This window comes from Aplysia californica, unplaced genomic scaffold, assembly GCF_000002075.1.
Source record: "Aplysia californica isolate F4 #8 unplaced genomic scaffold, AplCal3.0 scaffold00007, whole genome shotgun sequence".
NCBI lineage: Eukaryota > Metazoa > Mollusca > Gastropoda > Aplysiida > Aplysiidae > Aplysia > Aplysia californica.
In genome coordinates, this window is record NW_004797277.1 from 1627095 (window position 1) to 1635990 (window position 8896).

Here is an 8896-nt window from a genome sequence, read left to right on the forward strand (position 1 = left end):
GAAAAACATTTTGACCCCTTTGTCTGCAAATCTTAGATTCGCAACCCATGGTCTAGCAGCAGCTAGAAATAAAAACAATAGAGATAATAACTTGGCAACAATCATACTGAAAAAAAATTACTAATCAGAACAAGGATTACTTCATCATCATCATTTTCATCATCATTACATTATCATCACCGGAGTAATGATCAAATCATCATCATCTTCACCATCACCATCACCACTATGACCATCATCATCATCATCATCACCATCATCACCTTCATCATCATCATCATCAACATCAACATCATCATCATCATCATCATCACCATCACCATCACCATCACCATCATCATCATCATCATCATCATCATCATCATCATCATCACCCTTTTGCATCATGACCATAAAGATCATTAGAATTAGGATACCCAAGTAACTGAAACCAGCATTTCATGAAAACAGAATCATTCTGCTTTTGATGGGCCTTGAGATTTAACTCGGGACCGTCTCTTACTCTCTCTTCGCCACCTTTCCACCTGGTGATGCCTGTCTCGTTTAAAGAATCCAAGCTGCAGAAAAGAATAGACATAACATGTTTTAAATTAACAATATTATATTTACTGATAGATCGATCGATAGATTTAGAGCGTTGTATTGACAAACAGACACACACACACACACACACAAACACACACACACACACACACACACACACACAAACATACAGCATGCATACATGCATGCATAGATAGATAGATAGATAGATAGATAGATAGATAGATAGATAGATAGATAGATAAACAAAAACATCAGGAATATTCATGTGTTTATACTTTATCCACATCTGTTTACATGTAGCTGAAAGTTGTACATGGCTGGTATGCATGTTTGTGTTTATTTCATAACTTAGAAGTAGACAGCTAATACATTAATTATTGTATTGCTTTCGAAATCATAGATATCTGTGTAGAGTTCAACACAAATACAAAGAGGAGAGGTAAAGGTGACCAGAGTGCAAAATAATCCCGAAGAGACGGGAGAGAAAAAAAACCCCCGGATTAGAGACAGAAACAAAATCATGAAGGAAAGTAAAGAGAATAGGAGAGGAGTAGTGAAGCATCAAGAACTGATATAGATAGATAGATGCGCAGACAGAGAGACAGACAAACAGACAGACAAACACACAGACAGAGAGGTAAATAGATAGATAGATAGATAGATAGATAGATAGATAGATAGATAGATAGATAGATAGACAGATAGATAGATAGAGAGATAGAGAGATAGAGAGATAGAGAGATAGAGAGATAGATAGACAGAGAGAGAGAGAGAGAGAGAGAGAGATAGGTATGAGAATAACAAGAAATTCTGATGAAACTGATGACAAGAAATGTCTGATTACAGCACCTTTTTAAGAACTAAAACAATGACAGTGATCAGTACGAGAGCTCCAGCGACGCTTCCAACTATGATCCAGATATTTATTTTTCCACTTGTCGATGCCAGGTGAAATTTTGTCATAGTCTGGAAAGACATTAGAAAGATATTATTCATCATTCCTATTGAAATAAAAGTGTGTGTAGGTCAATGTTTTTCTTTATTACTTTACGGCACTTGAAACACAAATAGGTCACAAAAGTGCCTAAAAATTAGATGTATTACAAGAGAAAGTAGGAGAGATAAGGTCAATAGATGTTGGATAGAAAAGAAGGAGCAAACCACACCTATGCTCCCTCCAACCCCTCACTCTCTTAGGCTGCTAATGTTGTGAATTCATCTATCAATAATCGGTGTTTCCATCTAGTTATAAATCTGAGGTTTTTGCGCGGTTTTGTTGTTCCACTGAGTGCATTCCGTGAGTATGGTCTGGGGGAGTAGGAGGGGAGAGAGGAAGAGGAGGAGGAAGAAGAGTAGCTAGGACATGATGAGGAGGAGGAGGAGGAGCAGGAGGAGAAGAAGAAGAAAGGAAACCATACAATGGTGATGCCAAAGGTCTTCATCCTAGTCCTATATGTTATCAAAGCCATTCAACTTTCTGACTTAAGATTTACTTAGTTGTAGTACAGTCGAGCCTGTTTAAAATGACCACCCATTGTTGAGGAGAGAAAAAATGCCATCTTAGACCATAATTTGTAACCTAGAATTACAAAGTTCTGTCTGCTCAATAGGCCTACCTAGTTTTGAGAAATTTGAATTTAAAAACTTAATTTTCAGATCATGCTTAAGTTTCTTTAACGCAATTCTTTGGATACATCTTGATAACGACTCCGAATAATCTTAAGATTTTGAAAGAGTAGATAGAACACTTGGTTTCTGACCTATGGTCTTAGTAATTCAAAACAACCAGAAATGTCAGGCAGATCTTTGTCATTCTAAGGTAGCACATTAGCACTCACCGTTGTCTTAGGCTGGAATTGCCACGACAGAAACAATGGATGGGAGGGCGTTTGGACTTCGACATCCGTCAGAAAATACAAGGTGTTGAATCCCTGGATGTGTGAGGAGAGCAAGGACAAAAACAACATAAGAAAACAGTTATGGTGTGGCATCAGTCTGAAAGTTTTAGAAAGAGATAGAGTGTCGTGGCGGGAGAGGTGAGGAGGGTTGATCGACAGACAGACAGACAGACAGACAGACAGATTTCCACAGAGACAGACAGACAGACAGACAGACAGACTGGGTCAGATCTCCGGTACCCTTCTCCGGTACCCTCAGACAGAGACAGACAGACAGACACACAGACATACAGACACACAGACAAACAGACCGATGAAGTGGGGGAGGGGGGGGGGGGGGGGTAACAGACAAAAACCGTGCTCATATTAATTTGCAAGTAATTGACCACAAAACATGAAATACTTCGTAAGTTTTCATAATTTTGAAGCATTGGATATATCATGTTGATTTTAGTGGGAAGTGTGTAGATTGTTAGTAATCGGTGAGTGTAGGTTCTCAGCAAACACTTTTACCTCAGGAATGGGTACATTTCGTTTGTCCAAGGACATGGAGATGTTGATCTCTGCATACTCCGAAGCTGGGATGGCATGTGGAAGTTCACACTCGTACACATAACAGTACTCAGGGTTCAGTTCACAGGACTGAAACAAAAGAGAAAGGTTCACTGAAGGTGACAGTTGTAATCAGAATTCACGTTTCCACAGCTGTGAAAGTCATCGTGAGTGGTGTAACAGTTAGGTGCTTCACTGTCACAAGCAGGACACCCATGTTCGATTCCAGGGAAGAGAAAATATTATTATGGAGTATCTCTGTCTTTCAGCAGGGATGTATCCCTTTCAGCTCGGGTTGGTCCTAACAGGCAGGGCCGGAAGCCCACCTCCAAAATGATCTAAATTGTAAATTGTGTTGATGGGGGCGTAAAACACTTATTAAAAAGTTACGAAACATAAATGAGAAGGGGTTTATCAAGAATTAGTCAGATACATCTGCTGGACATGGAAAATGTAAAAAAAAACCAACATGTTTTAAGCAAATAAAACAAGAAAGGATGAGATAATACAATGTAAGATAAGATATGCAACAATGTAAGACATGGTGGGGGGGGGGGTCTCTCGTGGCCTAGAGATTAAGGTGTTTGCCTCTCATTCAATAGGTCCCGGGTTCGAATCCGGATAGCGGCGGAAATTTTTCTTCTCTAAAATTGTCTCCTTTCACGTCCTTTCCTCCTCTCTAGCAATGTTCAGTTGTCTGCTTTCATCTCCACTTTCTGCCCCCACCCCCTCACCTCCTTTGCCCCCTCCTCTGGGCTCCTGACTCTTTCTGCAGTCTTCCTACTGCTACTCCTTGGCTCCTTCTTACTGCTGTCTTTCAGCCACACCCCTAATCTTCTGGTAGGAAAAATCTACACCTTGCTTTCTCGGACAAAGACAAAAAATGTCAGAGGTCCCATGTGCAAATTGTGCACGTTAAAGATCCCTTGGTGGTCCAAAATCAATAAGAGTAGGCTTTGGCCACCACTAGAGTAAAAATTCAAAATTTCCTACCAACTGAAAATGTTTATTTAATGTGTCCGGCGCGCTCATATGACCTAATGCAGTTGCGAGCACCGTAAAACACTTACCCCCCCCCCCCCCCCCCCCCCCACCCAAAAAAAAGACATGGCAGACACACAAGTCCGATCAGCAGCAGACCAAAGGCAATGTTGCGACACATTTTTAACCATTATTCACAAATCAGAAACATGAATTTGTATTATTTCATTGGATGCTTGCCTTTTTAATGTGTCAGATACAGAAAACTGAATTTAGCAAATTGTGTATGAATAACAAAGTCAAGGTTTTTTTTAAAGTGCCAAAAAGCACATTTTCAATCACAGTTAAGAGATGTGTTTACATTTCCCCAATGAATTAAAATCATATAAGGTACAATTAGCAAAAAACTGGGAACATCAAGATTTTCTTTGTGCTCCTTGGTTACTTTTTAAAAGAAAATTATATACAGGCCTGAGGAGAAACATTAGGAAGTGTGTGTGTGCGTGTGTGTTTGTGTGTGTGTGTGTATGTGTGTGTGTGTGTGTGTGTGTGTGTGTGTGTGTGTGTGTGTGTGTGTGTGATGTGGTTTGTTTGGTTTTTTGTATTGTTTTGTTTGGGGGTTTTTTTGGTGTTTTTTTTTTTTGGGGGGGGGGGGGTAAGGGTTAGAAAAAAAAGCTAAACTATCAATCTACTAACAGTTGTTGTTTTTTAAAGTGACACAAGTCACAGGTAAAGTTTGAGTAAAGTTAGTTGAAAAAGGGGGAAATCTATCTATCCAAGATGATTTATCCCCACTTAATGATTGAAGGATTACAAGTTTGATATTTTCGACAAAAAAATGTCGCTGCTGTGATCACAGGAATACATACTGGAACTGATTGTTCTCAGATAAACCTGCTACCCGTCATATATACTTTTCATTAAAATATTTTGCCCTGTTGACAGAAGTAATAATTATATAAGATTATATTTTTGCATGACGGCCTTGTAACTAACATAATATGAAAATCCTGAAGTTATCAGAACATTATCATGTAACAATAACACGAGCAATCCTGTACGTGCTCACAAGTAATGGAGTTGGCGCTCCATTAGCTCATTTGGTATCATGATAGACTACGGAGTGGATGGCCGTGGTTCGAAACCCAGACTGGGTGTTTTTGAACTTGGGTTGTTTAGTGGAGTTTTCAAAGCTCTCAACCCATTTGACTTGGTTCTGTCAGAGACTGAGGTTAAATTTGGAAGTTCCATTTCTTAAATAACCTAATGGTGCTGATAGGGGAGTTAGCACTGTGCACTAACAAGAACTGAAATTACAACCAAAAAAAACTTTCCTTAAAGAACCACAAGCTCTAGTCTCACCATCACATATGTTGTATCCAACACTTTGGACTTGTCATCAACATTGTCATCTTGAGCTTCATCATCAGCACTTCTCTTCCGCCTGTTGACATTTGGCTTGAATAAAAAAGCGGTAGTGGTGGTGGTAGGTATGGTGGTTGTCGTGGTTGTCGACTGTCCACTCTGTGTAGTGCCAGTGATGCCAGCGGTGGTGGTGGAGTAGCCAGACGACGATGAGGAGGACTCTGTTGCTTTTCCTGTAGTTGTCGAGGGCTTCTGAGTAGATTGCAACCCTCCAATTTGAAAATACTTGGTGCCCAAACACTGTGAGGTTACTCCAGCAGCAGTTGTCATCTGAACAAAGGGGAAATACCATGCAGAAATACTATGTGGGCTATCTGTTTTTCCAACCAATGTTTAGACATCAGAAATTTAGAAAATTATGTTGCAAAATTTGTTTTAATAAAAGGCTAAATTTAGAAAATTATGCAGCAAAATGTATTTTGGGGATAAATGGCAAGCACATTTACCAGGTAGATGACCATTTACAGCTGGCAAAAAGCTAGACAGATAAGTAGCCTCCTCCTTACCTTACCATCAATAATATGAGAAATACACAAAATGAGTTACTTCTCAGATTTTAGCCCTATGGAGATCCTCCAAAGGAAAAACATGATAATCCAAACAGCAACACACCTGACCCAGGTCCTACAATTGCATCTCCAGTTGTGGTATAAGAGGACATAACAAGTAGGGGTGGGGTGTTGTTGTTTTTTTTGGGGGGGGTGGATTGGTTTTAAAAAAAATAAAAATAAATATATCCATCCTCGATTGCGAGAAGTAGCTCATTTGTCAGCACTCCTTACATTGATATACCATATTTCATTTGTGATCTACCATCTCTGAATACACCAAAAAATAAAATATACTATGCCCTCATCATTCAGTTAAACAACAGTTAATTCTGAGAGGAAAGTTATTGCTCTGCAAGAAAAATTTACAAGTGAGTTTTAGGAAAATTGTCATCTCACTGCATGGTTTTGACACTCAACAATACGCAGTATGTGCACACTCTAAAAGGCTATATTGCAGTCTGCGGTTCTAGCAGAAGTTGTTCTGAAAACCTATAGCAGCTGTTTAATTGTAAAAGCTGTAACTATAACCTAATTGTGACAGACAATCAAAGGCTGTTTGCAAATATCCACGGTTCTGCATTGAACAGATTTAGAGAAAACAGAAACAGGCTGGCTATGTTCCCAAACCAATTTCAGGACAAGGCTGTAGTATTTCAAGAAAGCTTTCCAATTTTCCCTCCTGCCACTCCCCCTTTCTTCTTCTTCTACTTCATCTTCTTCATCTTCTTCTTCTTCTTCTTCTCCTCTTTCTCCTCCTCCTTCTACTCCTCCTCCTTTTCTAAGCACTCGACTGTGTCAACTCTATCGATTATATTATATCCATCGCCTATTTTCCATTAGTAAAGTAGGGTGCCATACTGCTCAGACAGACACAAACTTTGTCTCAGCTTACTCCAGGCAATGTTGTCAGGGGCTTGCTTTTGTTCCGCAATTTATTTGGAATTTTGCCAACATAAGTTTGACTTTCCACTGCCACAGTGTCTTTTCTGGGCTCAAGATTTGTACTAAAAAAGATTCCTGTATTTGTTTGTGGTCATCCGAAAAGATAGTGCGATATCAAAGTAAACGACCTAACTTATCCACTGCATGGCCTTTCATGAAGCCAGGGTCGAACCAGGCTCTTTGAAATGAGAGGTAATATTTTTTCCATCAGACAAAACAGCCGTCCACCCACGCCCCCATTCTGTCCCCATTTTGTATTACACGAGCTCTATAGCACGCCAGATGCCCTTTACAACTATTATTACCACAGCAGACCCGAGAACACTCAGAAACATTCTCAGCTTCCGGGGAAACATGCGGTGCAAACTGCGGACTGTACGAGCTCAAACACTAACAAACTGACAAAACCTTTTGCTGTCTATAGCCGGGTACCCATTCCCACCTGGTTGAAGTGAGGAAAACTCTTGTATAGTGATTTTCTTAATGACACAAAGTCTGGCCCCTAACAGAATTCGAATCCACGAGCTCATTGTTGTGAGTCTGAGAGCTAACTACTAGGCCACCGACGGCACTGTCTGGTACATGAACATGCATTGCTTGGCACCTTAGACGTTTTACCAACAACAAAACAAAAAGGAAACCTCATTTTTAAAATGCATTTTGCGTGTTTTACAACCTGACATGGGAAATAGGGGATAGCATACGTAAATTTGAGGTATTTGGGCGCTCAACAGTTTACCACACTACACTATAATTTGCCATGAGGATAAGGCTGTTACTCTGGAATGTATATTTTTGCCTACAGAAAAAAGGCTACAAACTAGCAAAGGTTAACTTTACTCAAAACTCAAGTTCTCCCAGAAGACTAAACAGGTTTAAAAAAAAAACCCCACATAAAACACACTCACGGTGACATTTGCATCTACAACAAGCTTAGAACCGTCGGTCAGGTAGGTAGGGACTTTGACAAACACTGAAGTGGTTGGTAAGGAACTCGGGCCATGGTTGGTGATGAGGACTTTGTGTGTGACGTTGAGGATTTCTCCAGAAGGAGAGGATGTCTCATCCTCTGAAGGCACATCCACGAGCTGAGTCAAGGAGATTTTTTTTCTTTGGAATACTGTTTGCTCTAATGGGGAAGAGGAGCTGAAAGACATACGCGAGTCTTTGGTTAGTTGGTTGGTTAACTGGTTAATTGCTTGATTAATTCATTGGTAATATGGTAAGCTCTTGGAATGATTGATCGGTTTTACAAGACATTTGGTTGATATGTTGGTTCACTGGAGGTTTTGGTTAAAGATTATTTGGTTGATCTGTTGGTCAATGGTACTTTGGTTACATGACTCTGTGACTAAATGGCTACCTGCATGGGGGGTGAGTGAAGAGAAGAGATGATTTTTTGGTGGTTGACTGTTTGGTTAATGGACAGTATGTGAAATGTTTTATTGTTGGGTTTTGAGAGATTCATTGAAAATACATGTGAGGAGTAGTGATTTAGAGAGAATGTTTTGTTGATTGTTAAGTAAGTGAGAGACGTTTCGTTGATTGTTCAGTTGACTGAGAGGATGCAGAGTCGTTCGGCAGATTGAAAAGTCGCCAGACTGCTTGAATGATAGTAGATTAAATGTTTGGGTCATTAGATGGTTGGGTGGCTGGTGGATGTACATGTACGTAGGCACATTAGGTGGTTGGGTAGGTGTGGAAGTAAAATTGTATGTATGGATGAATCAAATATTTTTTAAAATAGACTAACTATACCTATTATTGATAGAGAGGTAAACGAAGGGAAGCAGAAAGAAGGGTTTGGGGACGGATATCTTTTAGATGCCAAAGAGAGATGCTTGGGGGAAAGAAATACTTTATATTGGTTGTAAAGCAAAGTTTGTACTTCAGGTTCATTGACCACGTCTAGAAACCATTGGTGACGTGCGTGATTGTGTGTATGCATGTGTTTTTATGGGTGTGTGTGAGTGTGTGCGCGCAGGTACACATGTATATATA

The 8896-nt window shown here is 39.8% G+C and overlaps 1 protein-coding gene across 1 annotated transcript in view; it reads right to left on the reverse strand.

Annotated features, from left to right (window-relative positions):
- Window positions 1-286: 286 nt before the first annotated feature.
- Window positions 287-8896, reverse strand: part of LOC101853273 (integrin alpha-4) — a gene marked incomplete in the record, with an annotated part of 42750 nt that continues 34140 nt past the window's right edge. Inside the window, 6 exon segments of the mRNA XM_005089622.3 lie at window positions 287-557; window positions 1396-1512; window positions 2385-2477; window positions 2958-3086; window positions 5340-5672; window positions 7804-8041. Coding sequence (XP_005089679.2) covers window positions 453-557; window positions 1396-1512; window positions 2385-2477; window positions 2958-3086; window positions 5340-5672; window positions 7804-8041 — 1015 coding nt within the window.